Below are 23,042 nucleotides of genomic sequence, written 5' to 3'. Positions count from 1 at the left end.
GCAGCTGTTTAAAGTGTATGTCCGGTATACCGGACACCAGGTCTGAAGGGGTTAACGGGTCACTAAGTAACCCTCGGTTACCGTAAGTCGTAGGTTGCCGACGACTAGTTTAACCCCAGAAGTAAAACACAGGAGCAGAAGGAAGGTGTATGGGAACTGCATTTGTCACTCAGACAGAGAAAAGGGCTATGAAATGTTTAGTCTTAAGTCAGTGTCCGTGAAACACGGACCACTTGGTCCAGTAGCAAAGTACATCCGTAATTATGTTATGATTTGTTGTTGTCTTGTGCCTGCCACGCTGGCAATTTGGGATGCGCTGCTTCACTTTTCCAACTGTACCGTAATTTGGTGTGAAGTTTTGACTTCCATTGTACCCTAGGGTAGTTCAAAAATACATGTGAAAAAAAAGTTTACCCAAGATAACAGGACACCCCTCGATATTTTTAGACTTGTGGATAGTAATATACTGGAAGAAATTTAGCTTCCTATTTCAACTGAAAAAGGGTGCTCATCTCCCTTCCCCCAAACTTCATAAAAATGAAGAAGGGGTTCACAAAATACATTGAACTGAAAAAACAATGTTTAACATTATCATATACACTAGTAATATGCATATACATTGTAAAAAAATAATTATTTACAAAAAAAAATTAAAAAAAAATTATAGTTATAATTTGAATTCTGAAATTTTGAATTCAAATTATGTTTTTCGCAATCACGAGTTGCGGCAGGACCCTACTAATTGGTTACTAATCTGCTCACTTGCGTCTAGAAACGGCTCCTGTCCCACCTCTTAGGCGGTTAGGTGTGTACAGTTGTGTATGTGCAGACCTGTGTGTATGCACGTTGGCGTGTGTGTATGTGTGTTAAGGTGCGTGTGTGTATGTGTGTGTGTGCATGTGTATGAGCGTTCGTGTGTGTAGGACATGGACGCCACTAACCAGGAGCAGCGGCTACCGGGAGGAGTCGCGCCTGCAGAGGACAGTGGGGTTGAAAAAAAAACCAAACATCAAGGATAGTCAAGTGAAAAACAATTAGCAATCATGATTGCTCAAAAAGTAAAAGCTGGGGAAATTAAATGTTTCTAAATTTGCGGCATTTTCTAAGCTACGGCTAATGTTAAATGAAGGGGTCATTGAGCACCCTCTTAAAATCTGAGTAAGAAGCTAAAACTTTTACAGCATAATACTATTAGTAAGTCTTAAAAAAATAGGGGGTGCCCTGGACTCTAGCTGAAAAAAAGTTTTTTTGAAACAACCTACTGTATACGCGTGCCATAAGGACCCGTTTATAGGGTAGGCAACCATTCACAGCACAACAACACAAAGAAAGGACAAGAAAGAGAAAGTACATCCATCCCCGAGCCGGGATTCGAACCTGGGACCTTCCCGTCGCAGTCAGACTTCTCTGACCACTAGACAAGGCGGCCGGCAATTATGTTATCCAAATTCACGATTAAAAAAAATCAAGAGAAAATCGCTTCTTCTTTTTCCGTGTTATATGTGGTGCGATCCGAATCTCTTCCAGGCCGTCATATCATGTCTCAAATAGATTTGGAGTGCTTTGAGGTAAACGCAAACTTTGATTAACTCTAATTTAAGACTATTCTTTAATTAGAAAATCGGCCGTTCAGGTATGACGAGTAAATATTGCTTCTACATTTTAACGAAGCAGTTGCCTGTTTGGTGATATTTTGATATTTGAAATTTTAACCTTAACTCCAGTGGTTGAACCCTAAACTCCAGTTGGTAGCGTTCACTGTTGCCCACTTTCTCATCTCTTCGTTTTCCTAAAATGAATCTTACCAGTGAAACTGTTAAGTTACCGGATTCAGTTCAGCCTTGTCAAAATAAAGCGTTTCCCTAAATGTCAAACATTACCAAAAATATTATCAACTTATTCGCAACTCTAGAGCTCGAATACGCTACCTTGCGGTGATTAAGAATACTAAAGAAAAAGGTAAAACATTCCATTCCACGTGTTTTCTTTGGGGTAAATTCCAAGCTTCAGACAGTTTATGTGTAATGTAATTTCAGAAGAATAGAAAAGAAAACTTCCCACAAACACGTTGAAAAATTACAGTCATTCACGAAGCGTCAAAGCAAGTTATAAGTTACGGCATGTTTTTGTTTTACCTTTTCCATCCGCCATTAGACAGTGGCTGCAGTGCCCCCTATAGTTTATTGGAATTGCGAATAAAGCCCGTTGTGGTTCTGTGGGTGGAAATATAATTTTTAATAATCCTCATATATATATAATAGCCAATGATCGAGTAAACCGCGAGTTTCAACAATGAAACTTGCGGCACGGCATGATAATTTGATAAAATGTTTTGGTAATGTTTAAAATGCTTTTATAGTGGCAAGGCTGAACTCGATCCGGTAATTTAACCGTTTTACTGGTAAGACTGTGTCATTTTAGGGGAATGAAAAAATGGTTAACAATGAACGCTACCTACTGGAGTTCAGGGTTAATCCACTGGAGTTGGAGTGAAGATTGAAGTTTCAACAATCAAACTATCACCAAACAGGCAATGACTTCGTTCAAATGTAGAAGTAATTTCCACCCGTCATATCTTGACGGGCGATTCTCTTGTGGAATGAATAACAGGCAATGAGCAAGGTGGTTGGCAATAAGAGGGCGTGTTTATCAAACTATTTAGAGCCAATGACGCGTTCTGAATTCCTGTCTCTGTCGCATAGGTATGAGGCTAACTTAAGAAGTATATACGTTGTGCGCATGCACAGAACTGCAGCGACAGAGATTTTGTCAGGGTAAAACCAGCAATATATATATATATATATATATATATATATATATATATATATATATATATATATATATATATATATATATATACACTGCAAGCAATACCAAAGCGTTCAGTTACGGCGTGCAGGGACTGCAGGTTCGCCGTTCTTTTAGGCTCTGAAATAGCCATAACCGCTTTGCAGGAAAATAACCACATAGAAACTAGTTATATCTTCACACTGGTGGCTAAAAATATTTTAGCACACCAGCGAGAGTTCCGCAAGCATGTTATACTTTTCATTCACCCGTCTCCCTCCTGCTTTTTTTTCCCATATAAGAAATGAAATGCAGAATAACATAGTTTGCAGTTTTACCTTCGCCAGCCTTTCCCCGTCTTCATACATCACTTGCCTGTCGGCCGATGAGTCCGCTTTATTTCCGATGAGCATAATGACGACGTCGTCCTGGGCGTACTCGTTGATTTCCCCCAACCACGCCTGAAAATGTAAAAACAGAAAATCAGTACATTTATTAGTTCTCTAGGAGTGTGCGCTTAACAAAATAGGAACAGATGTCAAGGGAAAAAATCATTTTTGTTGAAGTCTCAACAGCGAGGAGCGCTTCGAAAGAGATAATGGATTGCAGAGGTTTTTTCCAACGAGACAGATATACAGGGTGTTTCAAAATGAATAGCGGGGTTTTAACATGTTATAATATTTATTACACCAAACTTACAGCCACAAGTGATGAAATCAAATGAAAGAGAAACTCAAACAGTTTTGTTTGTTGGCATCAGTGCGCATGCGCGTGGAATGTTTCTGCTGCAATCCGCTAGAAAGCAAAGTTTGTAGCAAAAATGGCGACTAAGGAACAGAAAGCGTTTTGTGTTTTATCTTCCAGCAAGATGGTGCGCCGCCTCACTGGCATAATGAGGTACGCGATTGGCTTAACCTAACTGTACCCGACTGCTGGATTGGCCGTATGGGGCCTAATGACAGGGCTTGTTTCCCATGGCCTCCACGGTCACCCGATCTAACGCCGTGTGATTTCTATCTTTAGGGGTTTATTAAGGACCGTGTGTATGTGCCTCCACTGCCAGCCGACCTTCCCGAATTAAGGAACAGGATTGAAACAGCTGTTGCAGCAATTACTAATGAGACACTCATCAAAGTTTGGGAAGAACTCGCGTATCGTCTTGACGTGTGCCGAGTGACGAAGGGTGCTCACATTGAACACTTGTAGGCTATTATGTAAAACTGTTTCTCTTTTATTTGATATATCACATGTGGCTGTTAGTTTGGTGTAATAAACATTATAACATGTTAAAACCCCGCTATTCATTTTGAAACACCCTGTATTATTGCAAGAACTCGCATATCGTCTTGACGTGTGCCGAGTGACGAATGGTGCTCACATTGAACACTTATAGGCTATTATGTAAAACTGTTTCTCTTTCATTTGATATATCACTTGTGGATGTAAGTTTGGTGTAATAAATATTATAACATGTTAAAACCCCGCTATTCATTTTGAAACACCCTGTACTTAGTACGGTCTGGAGAGCCTAATGGTTAGAACATCGGACTTTGGATTCTGAGAATCAGTGGCTGGGATTCGAGAGAGGGGGAGGGGGGGGGGGCGATTGACCCCGCACTTCTTTCACCATCAAAGCTTTCCTCAACGTTAAGATTTTAATTTCAAACCATTCTGGGTGACATTATTCGAACGTCACTACATATTATTTAACATTTTAGTTTTTAAACTTCAATTTTGAAAATTTTCCGGGAGAAAATCTCCGAGCGCACTCCTTCCTTCCTTTAAATTCAAAGATGACCTAATTTGTATTATAAAGACTCCAGTTTGTGGAAAAAAAATCAGGAAAAGAATCCCCATAGATAGCGTAAAATTGCGTTTTTAAGACTCCAACTTAGAGGAGAATTTTTTCTCAAGTCCTCAAAGGAAGTTCAAAACTGAGTTCTTCGGATTTCATCAGTTCAAAGGAAAAAAATTACTAGGAGAACCTCCGACCCTTTTTGTTCCTCCTTAAGCCAATAAAAGATAAGTCTGAAATAACGCTTGAAAAAAGTTTAAAAAAAAGTTTTAACTTTTCAAACTTTCGGGGAGCGAACCCCAAATTTCTTGCTCTAAGTTTGCTAAAGATAACTTTAATTTGCGTCTTTAAGACATCATACGAAACATCATACCTTATCCTTACATTACCAAAGACAGTCCAAACTTTTTTGTTTTTATTATTATTATTATTGTTAGTAATTAGATTTTAGTAAAAAAAAAAAGAAAATTAATTTGAATTTTGCCATCTTGAATTCAAATTATGTTTTTCGCAATCACGAGTGTGTGTGTGTGTATGTAGGCGTGTGTGTTTGTGTGTAGGGGATGTGTATGTGTGTGTAGGCATGTGCGTTTCTGTCTGTGTGCAGGCATGAATGTGTGGGTAGTTGTGTGTATGTGTGTGTAGGCATGTGCGTTTCTGTCAGTGTGCAGGCATGAATGTGTGGGTAGTTGTGTGTATGTGTTTGTTTATGTGTATGCGTAAGTGTCTGTATTTATGCGTGTGTGTATGTGTTTGTGTGTGTGTATGTGTAGGTGTCTATATTTATGCGTGTGTGTATGTGTGTGTAGATATATGTGTGGGTATGTGTTTGTGTGTATGTGTGTGTGTAGTTGTGTATGTATGCGCGTGTGTGTAGGATATGGACACAACCTGGAGACAGTTTTCGCTGGAGGAGCAGCATGGTGAGGATCCGGTCGACGGTGATGCTGCAGAGGGTGGCGGGGGGGGGGGATAAAATCAAAGGACATCAAAACAGCCAAGTGAGAACAATAAACAATCGTGATTGCTCAAAAAAAAAAAAAAAATACGGCGTTTTTAAAATTGCAATTTCAAAACTTTTACACTAGAGAACATCAGAAGCCCTCCCCCCTCCCCCAGTCACTCAAGATAGACTAAAATAGTCTTCAACTTCCTAAATAATTTCGCCCGCGCACTTTGAAGCCTCACTCGCCGCCTCTGCTGAGGATAGTGGGTTCCATGCCAGAAGCCAAAGGCATCCACCAGGTTTCTAGGTACGTTCTTTGTTAAGTCCGTGAACCCGAAAGTTTCTTTTGTCGGCCGTTGAGTAGTTTTCACAGGTACAGACGAACATCTGAAATGTTTTTTTCCCTTTCAGCTATTGGACGTTACTAGTGGGTATCGTCCAATTGAGAAGTTTTGACCTCTCGAGGCATTGCCACACTCTCTCTACTTGGACATTGCCATCCAAGGACACGACAACAACAACGAGAACAGTTAACGTAAAGCCCATAGACTAATAAAAAGAGTAGACCGAGCTTTCCCAGACTTGCTGATGAAAAATTTGGTTCATGGATACATCATGTGACTGGTGGGAGGCTTGGCGAAAACTTTGGCAGCATGCTTGCTAGATGGCAACATTATCTATAGTTTGGGACTCGACATGTATTTTAAGACGTAATGTGTTTTCATTATAATTTTTTTTCCAGGTGCAGAGAATGAACTCTTTTTATTTTAGTTATGCATTAGTTTGACATTAGTAATTAGTTTTTGATCACAGTTTTCAGTAACTTCTATTTCATTTGGAACTGCTACGTCAGCGTTGGCGTGAACGTAGTGGCGTAAACGTTTTGCGTTAACGCAAAAATGTACTAATCGGTATCTTAAATTGAAATTGTAGGTAGAAATCTTACCGTTTGCCGATTCTTTTTGGGCGCTTGCATCTTTAATTGCTTAGAGAATTATTGAAATTAACTAAAGAAAATGCACAATACTATCTAAACGAAAAACTCACTATATTAACAAAATATTTACAAATTTAGAAATCGGACTCCATAAAAGATCATTCTTTCGTGTTCCATCACATCTATTTATTTTATTTCTCGCGGGCGTTGATCGTCTGCTACGATTTCGTCTTTGAAATAAAATTAATTTTGAAATTAATTTTAGACGATTTCGTCTTCGATCGTCTGCTACGATCAACGCCCTTTGTTGCTAGGATATCCACCAGTCACATGGTTTGGTTTATGAGCAGCAAAAGGGTTGCCATAGCTCGGTCTATTCTTATTATTAGTCTATGGTAAAGCCAGTAACATGAGGCTAAGGGTATACGATGTAATTCCAATAAGTAGTTGGCGAGAATTTGCTTTCACAGGGCGAAATGCCAAGTTAGGTCATTTGATAAGAACTCGGCAACCGACCATCTTGAGCTTTTATTATCTGGCTCTGGAAGTGCCTCTGGTGATCACTAGGAAGCCTACAGCTAAAAGTGGAATCCGAACCATTACTGTTTGACCATCGATTACATGGAAAGGCTAATATCCTGTTTATAGGCGGAAATGGACGTATCTATTAATTTATAGGGATGTTAGTTGGTTTGCTTCACATGTGCACTATTGCCACTCTATTATTTAGCCTTAGTTTTGTAAAAATGAAAATTTGCTCACAGCAACATTTTTTAACTCTAAAGTATATTCGATCAATATTCTCACGGCAAAAATTAATTGATTTATTTATTCACAACAAAGTTTTGAGCTTACCATTTTGCTTTTACTTTTCTGAACGAAATGAAAATAATTTATTTTCTTTTTGTTGTTTCCATGGTAACTATTTTTGTTCCCCTTATTTTATTTTTGAGAGTGCAATAAATGAATAAGACACTAGTGACATTATAAAACGCGTGCATCAAAAAAGGCCATCGTTATTTTCCCTTCTCCCCTGCTAGATGAATTCAGATGGAATCGTCTTTACTTGGCAGATTGCCAAATTACATACAATCCGTCGTCAAACAGTAGGAGGCTACTAAAAGAAGTGCTCTACATATCAATAACATCCGAGATATTGCCAGGTTTGAGATTGGAATAATTCGTGTTGACATACGTAACAAGCATTTTACGTAAAAGTTGCTTTGTTAGAAACAATAAGCAGGACAGCATTACAATTGAAATGCTGCAATGGATATTGAATAGCAGGTAAGAATAAGTTTACTACTGTTTGACCACGGATTGTATGGAATTGGCAAACATCCAGGTAAGGCGATTCCATCTGAGTAAGGGGAAAAATAAAAATTTTATGCGCGTATTTCGCTCATGCGACCCTGCTTAATTTAGAGGCTAAAATACATCTGCAAAATCTGACATCCCTGAAAACTAATAGATGCTTCCATTTCCGCGTGTAAACCGGATGTTTGCCTTTCCATACAATCCGTGGTTAGACAGTATCATATAATTCTAAATTACTTGCCAAAACATAAACAAACCTACATATTTTAACGACAGTAATTTTGTGTGTGCATAACGTTTCATTTGAGTTTTCAAAGTGACATGTGTTGTCGTATACGTATGGAATTCTTTATGTAACACATTTTTTGTTAAAACAAGAAATAGTAAAATACTATTGTTATTAGAATGACTGCAATACATTTTTTTCGAAGATTACATTGAGTTTACTAGCACACTGCATCAAATACTGTCTGACCACGGATTGTATGGAAAGACAAACATCCGGTTTACAGCCGGAAATGGGCGAACCTATTTTTTTTTACCTATTCCAGCTTTTGCAGAAGCAGTCCCTTTAAATTGAGCGCAATACACGTATCAAATTTTTACTTTTCCCCCTTATTCACATACATTCGTCTTATCTGGACGTTTGAAAATTCCATGCAATCCGCGGTTGGACTATATCTTGCCTCGAAATTAATTCATCAAAACAGCTTTATACCTTTTAAGCCGTGCACTCGCAGAGCGCCGAGTTTAGAACACATCAAGTTTAAAATCACATTATTCATCACCGCTACATTATTTAAGTCATTCGAAGTCCGTCGTCAACTTAATAAAACTCAAATATTTCAGAATTAAAACGGACAGATAAACCCTAACCATTATCGGGCGCCCTTCTGCTGTAGAATTTTAAAAGTCGATGTGGCAATGAATTTGTTATGTAAATATTCGTGACAGCATTTGTGTCCGTCGGGTGGCATTAAGTCCGTGTTTGAATTTGCGGCCACCGCTCACGGGGCATTATGAAATAAAATGCAGGAGCCATATTCACAAATTGGCGGCTGGAGTTTGTTTGGTTTAAGATTAAAATGTCAGGTCCGTGAGTAAGACATTTCGAATATGAGTCGATAGAATTATGGATAATCCGAAATTTGTAAAACCAGATTTTGTGCTGCTGCATGTTTGGAAGTTGTTGCGGAAATACTAGATAATCGATTTATTTTTAAAAACTAACGCTGGGTTCGTGAAGTGACTCGACACTCAATGTTTCAATCATTAAGTCACCAAATCGATATCGGTCGTTCTGTTGGGGACGTTAAGTACAAGTATGAATTTATCTTTCAATCGATGAAAAAAAACCGGGTCCTTTTGAACATAAAATCTGAGGAAAACAAAAGCTAGATCGTTCAGCTCTAAACCATGCTGCTAAAATCAAAGTTTTTATGCAAAAAAAAAAAAAAAAAAATATTGGGTTGTTCGGAAAGTAATTTCGTTTTTTCCCGTCAGAGGACTTAATTACGTTTTTTCGAAACCAACTTCACACTTAAGCCGCATAACCATTATATGTCTTGAGAGCTGATATTGCAAGGCTTGTGTGTGAAAAAGTTCTATTAATTCTACGCAGTAGTTTTTGGTTGGTGCCCTTTTAAATATGGAGAGCAATAAGCAGCATTTTCGTCATATTTTACTTTTTTACTTCAGAAAAGGTAAAAATGCTGTCCAAGCGAGAAAAAAATTGACGGATGTGTATGGAGAAGGAGTGTTAACAGTACGCCAGTGCCAGAACTGGTTTGCAAAATTTCGATCCGGCAATTTTGATGTCGAAGATGCACCACGGTCTGGAAGGCCGGTCGAAGCTGACAAAGATGCGATAAAGGCATTAGTTGATGCAAATCGGCGAATAACCACACGAGAGATCGGTGAGAGATTAAATTTGTCGAATTCGACTGTTTATGGCCATTTGAAAGGCATGGGCTTAACCTCGAAGCGTTGACGCGTGTGATTCGCTCCTCAAACGTCAAGAAAATGATCCATTTTTGAAGCGGATTATTACTGGGGACGAAAAATGGGTTGTATACAATAATGTTGCAAGAGGTCATGGAGCAGAAAAGATGAACCGGCTCAAAGCGTGTCAAAAGCCAACATTCACCAAAAAAACGTGATGCTCTCCGTTTGGTGGGATGTCAAAGGAATCGTTTTTTTTTTTTTTTTTTTTTTGAGCTTTTGCCGGACAATACAACGATTAATTCAGAAGTCTATTGTCATCAGCTGGACAAATTGAATGATTCACTTAAAGAGAAGAGGCCCGAATTAATCAACAGGAAGGGTGTAGTGTTCCACCAGGATAATGCGAAACCTCACACAAGTTTGGTCACTCGCCAAAAACTTTTACAGCTTGAATGGGACGTACTGCAACATCCACCGTATTCTCCAGATCTGGCGCCTTCCGACTACTATTTGTTCCGGTCCCTGCAAAATTTTTTGGATGGCAAAACCTTTACCTCAAATGAAAATGTCAAAAACCACCTGAACCAGTTTTTTGCCAGCAAGGACCAAAACTTTTATGAGAGGGGAATTATGTTACTGCCAGAAAGATGGCAAAAGGTGTTGGACCAGAATGACCAATATATAATTTAATAAAATATTTATTCATTATACGAAAACTGTCTTTCATGTTCCCCAAAAAAAACGAAATGACTTTCCGAACAACCCAATAATTTGAATTTTGACATCTTGAATTCAAATTATGTTTTTCGCAATCACGAGTGTGTGTGTGTGTGTGTGTGTAGGCGTGTGTGTGTTGTGTGTGTGGGTATGTGTGTTTGTGTGTAGGCATATGTGTTTGTTTCTGCGTGCAGGCATGAGTGTGTGGGTAGTTGTGTGTAGGTGTGTATGTGTTTGTTTCTGCGTGCAGGCATGAGTGTGTGGGTAGTTGTGTGTAGGTGTGTATGTGTGTGTTTGTGTAGGTGTCTGTATGTATGCGTGTGTGTATATGTGTTTGTGTATGTGTATGTATGTATATATGTGTGGGTGTGTAGGTGTGTGTATGTATGCGTGTGTGTGTGTGTAGTATATGGACGCAACCTGGAGACGGCTTTCGCTATAGGAGCAGCATCGTGAGGATCCGGTCGACGGTGATGCTGCAGAGAGTGCTGGTGGGAAAATAAAATGATAGCACGCCAAAACAGTCAAATGAAAGCATTAAGCAATCGTGATTGCTCAAAGAAAGGCCAATGGACAAAAATAAAAGTTGCATTAAAATGAAAAATAATCTGTTAAATTACTACATTACCATTAAAAAATTAACCATTAAAAAGTAAAATAATCCGACAAATGATGAAAATAATAAAAAAGGGCATTGGCTAACCTGAAAAGTTCCATTAAAATGTAAAATAATCCAATATCATTTAAGTCTTTAAAATGTTAAATAAATAAAAATTCCAATAAAATGGAAAATTAAGTATGAATAGTAAAAATGGCAACAGTTCTTTTAACAACGGGAATTTGTTTTCACCAGTTTGGCATGCTCCACGTAATGGTAATTCCCCGGAATGTAAATTCTTTGAAGTATCTTGCTTGAATCTTTATAGTTTTTGAGTAAAACTAACGCGTTTTTTCTTTCATGGAGAAAGCTTTAAGGAACATTCAGGACATGAATCGAAATGAGATCTACGGTTTATTCAAATTCATATCGGATATCAGACAGTGCTTGAGTAAAGAAGATGAACTGAAACGGATTAACTATGAATTGGCTAACATCAGATCAAAGTTCACGGGTGCGAAATCGTTAAGTGGTTATAACAGAAAGAAATACCTCTGTAAATTGGTGTTTATATTTTTGATGGGTTATAATACTGACATTGGTTATATGGAAGCAATTAATTTGCTTAGCTCTAACAAGTTCAGCGAAAAACAGCTTGGTTATTTGTTCACATCTGTAGTTGTGAGCAATAAATCAAATTTAATGCCAATGGTTTGGAAATCTGTCAAAAATGATTTGATGACTTCGGGTCCTGTGCATCAAAATTTAGCTTTGCAGTATATAGCAAATTGTGCGAACAAGAACATGGCTGTCGCTATGGGATTTACTGTGCTGCAACTGCTCCTATTCAAAGGAACAGCAGACTTTGTGAAGCAAAGCGCTGCTCTGTCTTTGGCGAGGCTGATTGAAATCGACCCAGACATAATTTGTGATTATTCAGACATAGATCGAATCATAAACTTCCTCAACAACCCCAACTTGGGCCTAGTTACAGCAGTGTTAAGTTTATTGGAAGTTTTAGTGAAGTCGAAGCCAAAAGAATGCGAAAAGTGTGTACATTTTGCTGTTTCTAGGTTGAGTAGGATTATTGTCACAGCGGCTGCAGATCTCCAAGACTACTCGTACTACTTTGTGCCTGCTCCTTGGATTTGCATCAAGTTATTAAGATTACTTCAACAACTACCGGTTCCGTCTGATCCCATTGTGAGAACCTGCCTTTGCGATTGTCTAGACGTAATAATGATCAAAGCCCAAGAACTTCCAAGATCAAGAAAACATGAACATACAAACGCAAAGAATGCAATAGTGTTCGAAGCTATAGCACTGATCTTCCAGCTTGATTTTGATCGGAGCCTTACGAACAGAGCTTGTGACGTAATCGAATTTTTTATGAGTCGGCGTGAAATCAACGTGAGAGCTTTGGCCCTAGAATCCATATGCATATATTCGAAATCTGAAGTCTGTAAACAAAAATTCAGAAAGCATATAAAAACTATAATAAATTTCCTAATCGACGAGACTGATACTTATATTCATCAACGGGCATCTGATTTACTTTATGTGCTTTGCAATGAAACAAATGTCAAACTTATTGTCGAAGAACTGCTGTATTTCTTGGAGATTGCTGATTATTCACTCAGAGAAGAAACAGCGTTGAAAATAGCAGTTCTGGCAGAGCACTTTTGTACCGACTATAAATGGTACTTTGACGTGGTACTGAAGCTGATAAAAACGGCCAAGGAACACGTAAGCGATGAGGTGTGGTACAAACTGATAAATAAGGTGATGGAAGTGAAGGACATTCAAGGACATGTGGTGGTTTCAGTTTTCAATGCGATGCAGTCGGGTTCCTGCAATGAAACTATGATAAAACTATCTGCTTACATTTTGGGCGAATTCGGAAACCTAATTGCTGCTAATGCGAGATCTTCCCCTCTCATACAGTTGAAACTGCTTCATTCTCATTTCGGAATCTACTCTGCGCCCACCAGAGCGTTGTTGCTTACGACGTACATGAAATTCATTAATCTCTACCCCGAGTTGAAAAGTCAAATTCAAGCAATATTCAGACGCAACCATATACTTCAGAGTCGTGATACTGAAATTCAGCAAAGAGGGGTGGAATATTTGAAACTTAGCCAAGTGGCCAGCGCAGACTGTCTGGCTACTGTGTTTGAACAGATGCCGCCAAAGAAGAATCAATCTATGGCTCTCTTAGCTCTGAAGCGAAAAAAATCGTTTGTATTTCAGAACTTGCCGGAAAAGAAAAAGGGGACTACACAGCTTCAACGGTCCACCACCGAAAAGCGAGTATTGCCAGAAAAACGCGAATATATTTACCAAAAATCTTTCAGCTGTTCAAATGATAATGCTACCTCAAGCGCATTATGTTACTCATTGATAGATCTTTCGCCAACTAAGACAACTTCCAGTATGGTCGGCTCCAAAGAAAAGCTACTTGAAAAATTAGTTTACGAAAGAAGTGGAATTTTGTACGAAAACGACTGCATATGTGTACTTATGGAAAGTGCATTCAGTGAACATTCTGGCAAAATTCAACTGACTTACAAAAATAAAACGAAATTCAAAATAGATCGATTCAGTGCGGTGATTCGATCGTTTGACTTGAAAGACAAACTAACGGTGACACTGCTGCCTTGCTATTCAATCATTGGTTTTGATTGTGAAATTCAACAAATTTGCACTGCCACATGTTTGAGGGAATATTACGGACAGCCTGATTTAATATTTAGTTTCAAAATGGAAGATGTTCCTTATGAAATTAAGTGGAAGCTCCCTGTAACTCTCAACAAATTCCTCAATCCACTTTCGCTCGATGCTATGAATTTTAGCCATCGCTGGAAAGATTTAAATAATCTCGAAGAGCAAAAAGTTTTTTCAGTTAAATGTTTTATGACGAGAGATGATATTGAAAGCAGGCTGATTAGCTTCGGTTTTGCTGTTCTTCCCATACGTGACAAAAATTGTGAGAATATAAGTTGCGCTGGAACAATTTGCACTCGTTTCAGACATTATGGATGCTTTCTTCAAATTGAAACGAGCGAGCTAAGTGATGAATACGAAGCAACCATTAGGTCAGAAGAAAAAACAGTTTGTAAGGAAATTTTGGAGCTTTTAAGTCGCATTTTTTAGCATAAGAATAATTTCTGTACTGGTGATGATCCATGCTTGAGGATTCTGAGTTTTTGTGTTCTAATTAAAAAAAAAAAAAAAAAAAAAAAAAAAAACAGAGTTACAAAACGCAGTCGTGCAAATTAAAACAATGTCTTGGAACAGACTTACCGAAAGTTCCATTAAATCATAATACCGCAAAATAAATAAATTAGTCCATTAAAAAACCCATCAAGAATGACATTGTAATCAAAAGTTATCTACCAACTAAATGAACGAGGTCATTAAATAACATCAAAAGTTCTTTTGAAATGTAAAATAATGCGTCTTCTCCATTATTTATCGCCAATCTTGCCATGCGACCATGTTATCGTAGCCCACCCAAAAATTGTAGAACTAATTAAAAAAGTTGTGTTACGGTAACGCGGTTGCTTGACGAGATTGGCGATAAATGATGGTCCTTTTTTAATGTTGTAGTTGCTTAATTACCGGATTGTTTTACATTTTAATGAACTGCTAATGGTTTTTAACGGTCTGTTTTTTTATTTGATGGACTCTTGAATTTTAATGAAACTTTGGGGGTTTTTACTGAATTTTTTTTAACTTGGCGGATTTTTTTACATTTTTATGGAATTTTTAAAATTGCGACCGTTACCGTAACTTTTTCGAGCAAAACTTTTGCTGAGATATGCTTCAAAACACGAGATGGAAAGGCTAACATCCGGTTCACAGGCGGAAATGGACGCTTCAGTTAGTTTTCAGGGACGCCCAGCTTTTGCAGTTGTAAGAAATGAACAAAACATGAGCATCCTATTTTTACCTTTCCCCCTCCTTCAAATAATCCGTTACCACATAATTACAATTTTTGAACGGTAACAAATAGGCTCGTGTTAACTGGACTCTTGCCGATTCCGTAGCTACCTCGGGCAGAGAGTACCAATTACTTTTCGTACTGATGTATTTGCCAAAGCTGTTACATACGCAATCGAGTGTTTCCCAGCGTCATTCGTCGCAAAAATAAGTGCTATTAGTACGAGGTTCCTCAGGATGCCTAGTTTTAGTTTGTCTGGGTAAGATTGTAAATAAATATGAGATGGCAACAGATAAAATTAGAAATCACAAAGCTTTCTCTGATTTAGTTTTTATACAAGCGCCTCAATCTCGGGATAAGAAATATGCAAATCACGCGTGATTGGTCGTTGAAAATAACCCGCTACAGGTGAAGTTTTACCACATTTGGCACAAAAGCGCTTTGCTTGGCGCTTTACAAATGATGCGTTAGGTTATTTTCATAGGAGTGAGGAAGTGAATTGCTTACGTCGCTTTCTGCTGTGTGTCTGATAGAATACAGCGGGTATTTCTTTATAAAATCTTTCAAATGTGCTAGGTTCAATCTCTGCGACATCCGCATTGAGGAGAATGGAATGAAATGCGTTTAAAAAATGATATATATATTTTACAGTCTTTTTCTTTTACATTTTCCCCCCTCTTTTGTTATTTTTTAAGCGACAGGAGAATTTTATAGCCCCAGCTGTAGTAAGGTGTTTTGGCAGCTGCATTAAACATAAATATGTTAAAATTAACTGAAGTTTTAATGTTTTTTTTTAATAACAAATATTCTGCTTAATAGATTTTTATGTGGGACTCCTTGTTACCATGGGTGTAGTCAGGATTCTCGTTTGAGTGGGGGGGGGGGGGGGGGTCCAAAAGAAAACAAAACAACTATTTAATAGTATTGAATTTTAGATTCAAACCTGTGCAGTTATCATTTAAAATTTTGATGATCTCCAGGGTCTTTAGTTTCATTAACATCCATGAAATGCTTTCGTAAGTCACAAACAGTGCGTAACTTAGCATGGCATTCATTCTCTTGACATTGTACAAAGGGTTCTCTTTGTTGTTTACCCTCGTTTACAATCCTCGGTTGTTTATTATCGTCATTTCTATGTTTTAGGCCATGTACACGATCGTTAGGCACTCCTACGATCAGTCAAATATCTTTTAAAGTAAAATTCGGCACCGCATATACCACACTTGAATTCTATTTTCAACGACAAACACTGGTGATTGCGTCTGTATGAAGGCTGCCAAGTAAACAAAGCTTGACAACCAATCATGTTCGAGTTGCGTTTTTCTTATCCTGGGTCTGAGGCGCTTGTGTTTTTATTCCTCGGTTCGGAGTCTGATTTATCTATTAAACAAAGGCTTTTTTCAGGGCCAAATTTGACTGTATAAGAATAAGCTGTTCACGCCAAACGTAAAATATCCGCAAAAGACGGATAAGTGTACTCATATTCCAAGCATTTTTGAAGTACACAACGTTTTTGACGTTTATGTTAAATAAATATTTCGAAAGCAATAAATATTAAAGTCATTTTTCTATTTAAATTTTAAAGATTATCAGTTATTCATATCCGTAGTTTCATCTATGTATCATTTATTGTAATAAATGTAATACTTTATCTTCTCTACATAGTACAGTATAAAATTAAGTCCCCAAAAAGCGTCTGTGTGTTTGAACTCGCAAAACTCGAGAACTACCCGGCCGATTGCGCTGAAATTTTCACACTTTGTTCCTTTAAGTACTGAAAAGGTTTGCAGACCAGTTCGAATAAAATTCGATTATTAGTTATTTTTTTATTCCAATTTACATCCACTTTTCACATAAATTCTCAAATATGGGAGTTAAAAACGACTTGCACGTATTAATATTACATATCGTTAGAAAGGGTACAATTTTCCGCGTTCTATGCAATTTGTTTCAATGCTCTAACTTTATTACGGCGGGAGTTATTTGCGTTTTTAGCTCGAATTTTTTTAGGTTTAGCTGAAATTTAGGCACTACTTTCTTCATTAAATAAATCAATAAAAAGTGAAGGAATTGTCCCACAGCTTTCTTTTTGACGCCATTGGAAAACGCGACCTTTTATACTACATCAGATATAACTCGACCTATGGTCGAAAAAATAAGCTTTTATCTCAAAAGGAAAAAAAAGTTACAAGCCTTTTTAAATCAAGTTTCAGAAATCTCGATTCCATTCAAATTGAGAACCATTTTCTTTCGCATTTTAATTCCTTAAACTTATTTTATTTTGTGTTTCCATGGTTACGCATTTTAAATCTATCTTTCTGGATTTAATTTCTTAAAAGTATTTTAATATCTGTCGTCATTGTTTGGAAAGGAAATCATAGCCCGGTCAATTTAGACATAAAAATAGTGATCAAATAACAAAAATTCCGGGAAAGCTAAATTTTTGTAGGGACCTTGGGCTTATTATTACAAATAAGGTGCCAAAAGTCCCCATCGATCCCATGTGCGCTAAAAAAGTTATTCGGGGTCAAAGGTCAAAATTTTAGGTTTTTTGGATTTTTCTCAAAAACGGTAAGTTTTATCGAAAAGTACCGCAGATCAAAGTTGTAGATCTCAAAATTCTCTATAAAAATGGTCCTTATGATTTTTTTTCTCCAAGACCAAACCTTCCCAGATATTGCGTACTCTCAAAAGACAGCCAGTCATTTGCAGAATCCCCTCTACTTGCATGGCCTTGAATAACATCTGGCTATTCTAGTCCGTGTGGCATCGTTCACGTACCCAAAGGGGCCGGACCGGACCTACTACGGGCATGGGCGCACCCCTCAATATCGCGGAGCCCCCCCCTAAGAAGCAAGAGTCCCCCCCCAAAAACTGAGAAAAATACCCCTCAAAACAACCCCCTTTTAAATGTTTTTTGAGCTCTCAAACTGTAACCACATTTCATACAATAAAACATAGTTTGGCTGGCGAGTCGCATTATTATCTTGACTTCTGACAATGTTTGGCCTTAGTGATACGTTGTGAGTGAGATTTCTAGACTCTAATCTGACTCTAAGAAATCCATCTCTCTTGGTTAGACAACTAACTGTGTTTGACGCTTCTTTGTCTAATTTTACGCATCGTCTCACTGCTTTAGTATAACGTGAGGTATTGGAAATCATATAATTCAGTAGTTACACCCTCAAGCACCATTTCTTTTAAAGTTTTATCTGATATTCCTTTTTTAAGAAGATGATCCGAGTTTTCCCACTTCTGCTTATAAAAGAACTCAAGTTAAAATCTGAAATTGTAAATTTTCGCTATACAATCGAATTTTTTAAACTTGCCATCGTGCTATGTTTAGAACATCAGCTTTTGTTCTGCAAACTGGTTACTTTGAGAATCTAAAAAATATAACACTACGCATTGCGGATGACCATTATCAGAGAACTTGTTTCAAGACGAATTACGACGATCAGTTCGAAGATGGACAATGAACATGTATAATTCCAGATTTCCATGTTTAATTCCAATTTTGAAGCAGAGAAACTGCTATGAGCTCATCGATAAGCAGAACTGGTAAAGCTCGGCAGCTCCCTCTTTCAAAAAGGGGACTTCCGATAAAACTTTGAAACAAATTGCTTGGTGGCGTACCTACTGAGTAGTATGGTTTTCAAAACTTCACGTCATACTAAAGCAGCGAGACGATAGGTAAAATAAGAAAAAGAAGTGTCAAGTACTCAAAACCTCACATGTCATATTAATGCAAGTGAGACGATAGGTAAAATAAAAAAAAAATAAATGTCAGGTACAGTTTGCTGCCTAACCAAAAGGGATGGATTTATTCGAGTCAGATTAGAATCTAGAAATATTAAGCCACAATACCATCAAGCCACAATTTCAATCAAGACTGAAAATTATGAGAAGTAAAATAGTTCGATTCGCATGCCAAACTTATGTTTTATTGTAATCAATGTGGTTACAGTTTGAGGGCTCAAAACCCATTAAAATTTCTTTAGCAACGTCTTTTGTTTCAAAGGGTGACTGATGTGGGCTGTTGCAAGCCACATTATTTTAAAATTTTTATACTTAACCTTTGTTCTCTATCATAGGTAAATTGACATTTTGAGCCAAAGTTATCTGCTAAGTGGAGAATTAAACATTTTTTTACTAGATAAGAAATGCTTTTATTACTTATTTTTTTCGTATCTATGTAAGAATTAATTGATATGAAAGCAAACTTTTACAAATCATAACTTCTAATATTTTTTTCTCTAAGTACGGAGCAACACGATGTTATTTAATCCTGACTATATTGGTCAAATTCAAGATTCAACGCATGTGTGGAACTTTAAAATACAGTTTATTATTAAAATGATCTTATGCAATGATCTATCGCTCTTAAGAGCAGGATCTACACAAAAATCCTGCTCTTAAGAGCGATAACATCAAATTTCTCAAATTTTGATATTTGATGAAATTATTATAACTTTTTCCAGTTTTTATGCATTTATGATCAACTTCGAGGCGCGAGCGACACCTCAAGATATTTTTTGCGGTCGAAATCCTTTTGTTGAAACAAATATCTCTACAAAAGGCAACTTTTCCGGGCGTTTATCAGATTTTGATTTTTTTCAATCCACCCTAATGAGCATGGCCAGTACTTCAAAAGTAAGTCCACCTCGAACAAGAGCGGGATTAAGTGAATCTGAATCTAGCTTTTGTTGTAAAAAACACTGCTTATTTTGTGGCGAGGAAGCGGATGAAGAGGCTGAGAAGAACAAAACGCAGAATTATCGCAGAAAAATTTATAAAGTTTCCACACTTACATTCAAAGAATCCCTTTTAAACTTAGCTAAAGATCGTTCTGAGGTGTGTCAAAAGCTGCTCTTGCACTTTTTAATTTTGAGTATGATTTAGTCGCTGCTTTATGAATTTTTCTTTCATTATTCTGCGTTTTCTTCTTCTCAGCCTCCTCATCCGCTTTACAGCCACAAAATAAGCAGTGTTTTAAAAAACAAAAGCTGGATTCAAATTCACTTAATCGCGCTACAGTACGAGGAGGACTTACTTTTGAAGTACTAGCCTCTTTATCTCACGTTGCTGCAGAGATTGAATTTTTCTGGGTGTATGATTTTCTGCAATTCACGCGAATTGTAACTGACTTTTGACTTCTTAAATAATCAGCATTCTTATAACTTCTCCCGAGACTTGCACCGATTAAAGTTGGCATTCCACAACTGCCCAGCACAACAGTTTCACCTTCAGTCAAAAATTTATTGCAAATAAAGCGAAATTGTTACATTTTTCTTAAATATTGATCAGCACAAACAGTAGACGCTTGTAATAAATACGTTTATTCACTCGAACTGCACGTTTAACTCTAAAAGAAGCAGGTACGTCAGGGGTGCCCTCCCCCCCCCCCAGGAGGGGTCATGGCCCAGACTGCGCCATCGAAATTTTTAGGGGGATTGTTTTGAGGAGTATTTTTTATTTGGGGGGGGGGGATTTCCGCGAAAATGAGGGGGGTGCGCCTTTGCTCTTAGTGGGTTGGGCACCTCTGGGTACGTGAACGATGCCACACGGACTAGAATAGCCAGATGTAATTCAATGCCACGCGAGTAGAGGGGATTCTGTAAATGACTGGCTGTCTTTTGAGAGTACGCAATATCTGGGAAGGTTTGGTCTTGGAGAAAAAAATCATAAGGACCATTTTTATAGAGAATTTTGAGATCTACAACTTTGGTCTGCGGTACTTTTCGATAAAACTTACCGTTTTTGAGAAAAATCCAAAAAACCTAAAATTTTGACCTTTGACCCCGAATAACTTTTTTAGCGCACATGGATCGATGGGGACTTTTGGCACCTTATTTGTAATAGTAAGCCCAAGGTCCCTACAAAAATTTAGCTTTTCCGGAATTTTTGTTATTTTAATTGTCTAAATTGACCGGACTAATCATGATGCTTTTAGCGTACTTGCACCTTCTTTACGTGTTGACTCTTTATTTTTTCATTTAATTAATGAATACTGCATTTCTTTCAGTCCCGTTAATAATGGGGTTGTTTCCTTCAGTCAAAAGTACTACTTTTAGTTACTGAAATTGATAGAATAAGCAAAAATAATAACATGGGCCCAGAATATACTTCCATTTTCTCAACAGTTATTTTTTAATTAATTTTTCAAAATGTCCGATTTTTCAAACAAGGCATGGTCTTGATGACGTCACAAATGATGCATTTTGGCGCATCTTTCTACAGCGTTTCCACGTTATGATAATCAAGAAGCGATTTAAAAGTTGTGCTCTGCGCTTGCTATCAACCAAATCGTTGCCAATACACCTGAGTAAAGATGCGAATTAAATATTCTGCTTTGTGAATGGCTACACTGAATGGCATTTCATGATTTGTGATGTCATCGGCAGAAATATAAACAATGAAAGTGCACCGATTTAAGTATTTTTAAAAAATATATATTAAACTTAAGCAAATTATTTAAGAAATTGTCAGATCCTACGCTTTTAAACATGCTCTTTCAGAAAAAAAAAATACTTTTAAGTTTTTGGAAACAACCCCATTGCTAAAACTCGGAATAAAGCATGGAAACGATATTTAGTGAAAGGTAACAAGAAGTTCCGTCTAGAACTAGACGAGCCTACTTTCCCGTACACCCATACTACTTTCTAGTACCTGATCAATATTCTCAAAAATAGCTAAAATCGCAAATTTTTTCAAACATATTTTTTTAAATATTTTAAGCTGATTTCTAGGAATAAAATATTCCTTACTTTTCTTCAAAAAAACGAACAAATAAAATAGCAGCACCTTTTAAACAAAGCAGCTAATACACTTCTTTCCATTAAAAAAAATTTTTAACAGCTTTCAAAACGAAAAAATAATAATAATAAGTCCATTAAAATAAATACATCATATAAAAAAATTTTATATGAAAATTCAATTCATATAAAATTTTTTTATATGATGTATTTATTTTAATTTCATTCAATTTTATATGAATTTCTTTTTCCCCTGTTGCCAAAAAATAATTTTTTAAACGAATTAATGCACTTAATAAAATAAAAAAAACAATAAACTGTCAACTTAAAGAAATAATTTTCATTGTCAAAAAAAAAAAAAAAAAAAAAAAAATCGTCTGCGCATATTTTTCGAGTTTATTCACCGAAAACTAAATACCTAAATTAAAACTTTAGCGTGAAAATAAAAACAAATCATATCAACAATAATTATTTCACAGTTAAAACCACAGCTGCGGAGTCGGAGTCAATCTCATTTAGGGATAAAAGAGTCGGAGTCGAATATCCAAGAATCGGAGTCAGTCATTTGTCCTCCGTGTATAAATGTTTGCAAAAAGCTACGAAGTCAGAGTCGAAGTCGGGGAGTCGGAGTCCGAATAATTGTCGGGAACAGGAGTCAGAGTCGGTGTCAGGTGCCCCTAAATTCTCGGAGTCGGAGTCGGAAGTAGGTCGTCAAGAGCTATTTCCAACAAAGTTTGTTTGAAGTAAATCCGCCTTTAAGTTCGGAATCTATATTGACTTTCAGTTTCCCCTTAGGCGCTAATGTTAAAAGATTTGAACTGTTCAAAATTGAACGAAAACTTGTTCAAATCAAAAAGATATTTTCGATACATGTTTTTTAGCAAAAGTTTTTCCCTACAAAGTTTGTTTGAAGCCACTTCGCTTCTAAGTTCAAGATTTATTTTTGATTTGAATTTCCCCGTAGGCGCTAATGTTAAGTTTTTTTGAACTGCTCAAAATTGAACGAAAAATTGTTCAAATCAATGAATTATGGGAATGAGATGTCCTCGCCGAGATCTTTCTAACAAAAAAAAATTTGTTCGAATCGGACTATTCATTCAAAAGTTATTAGGGGGGGGGGGGGGACAGACAGACAGACCGACAGACAGACCGACAGACAGACAGACCGACTGACAGACAGACCGACAGACATTTTCCCCCATCTCAATACCCTACTTTCCAATTTTTAATTTTTCAATATTTATCTAATTATTTTATTTATTTTTGACTTTTTTTGTTTTTCGGGATATTTTTAAGATGTATT

At 37.1% G+C, this 23,042-nt stretch overlaps 1 protein-coding gene across 2 annotated transcripts in view; it reads right to left on the bottom strand.

Moving 5' to 3' along the window:
* The window catches only part of LOC129228033 (ras-related protein Rab-37-like), a 451,604-nt gene that overhangs the window by 86,383 nt on the left and 342,179 nt on the right, over nt 1-23,042 (bottom strand). For both annotated transcript variants that reach the window (XM_054862662.1, XM_054862661.1), the window contains exon 6: nt 3,126-3,248. In XM_054862662.1, the coding sequence (XP_054718637.1) occupies nt 3,126-3,248 (123 nt within the window). The remainder of the gene's footprint in view (nt 1-3,125; nt 3,249-23,042) is intronic.

Source organism: Uloborus diversus, chromosome 8 (genome assembly GCF_026930045.1).
Source record: "Uloborus diversus isolate 005 chromosome 8, Udiv.v.3.1, whole genome shotgun sequence".
Classification (NCBI taxonomy): Eukaryota; Metazoa; Arthropoda; class Arachnida; order Araneae; family Uloboridae; genus Uloborus; species Uloborus diversus.
This window is presented reverse-complemented; position numbering and strand designations above follow the sequence as displayed.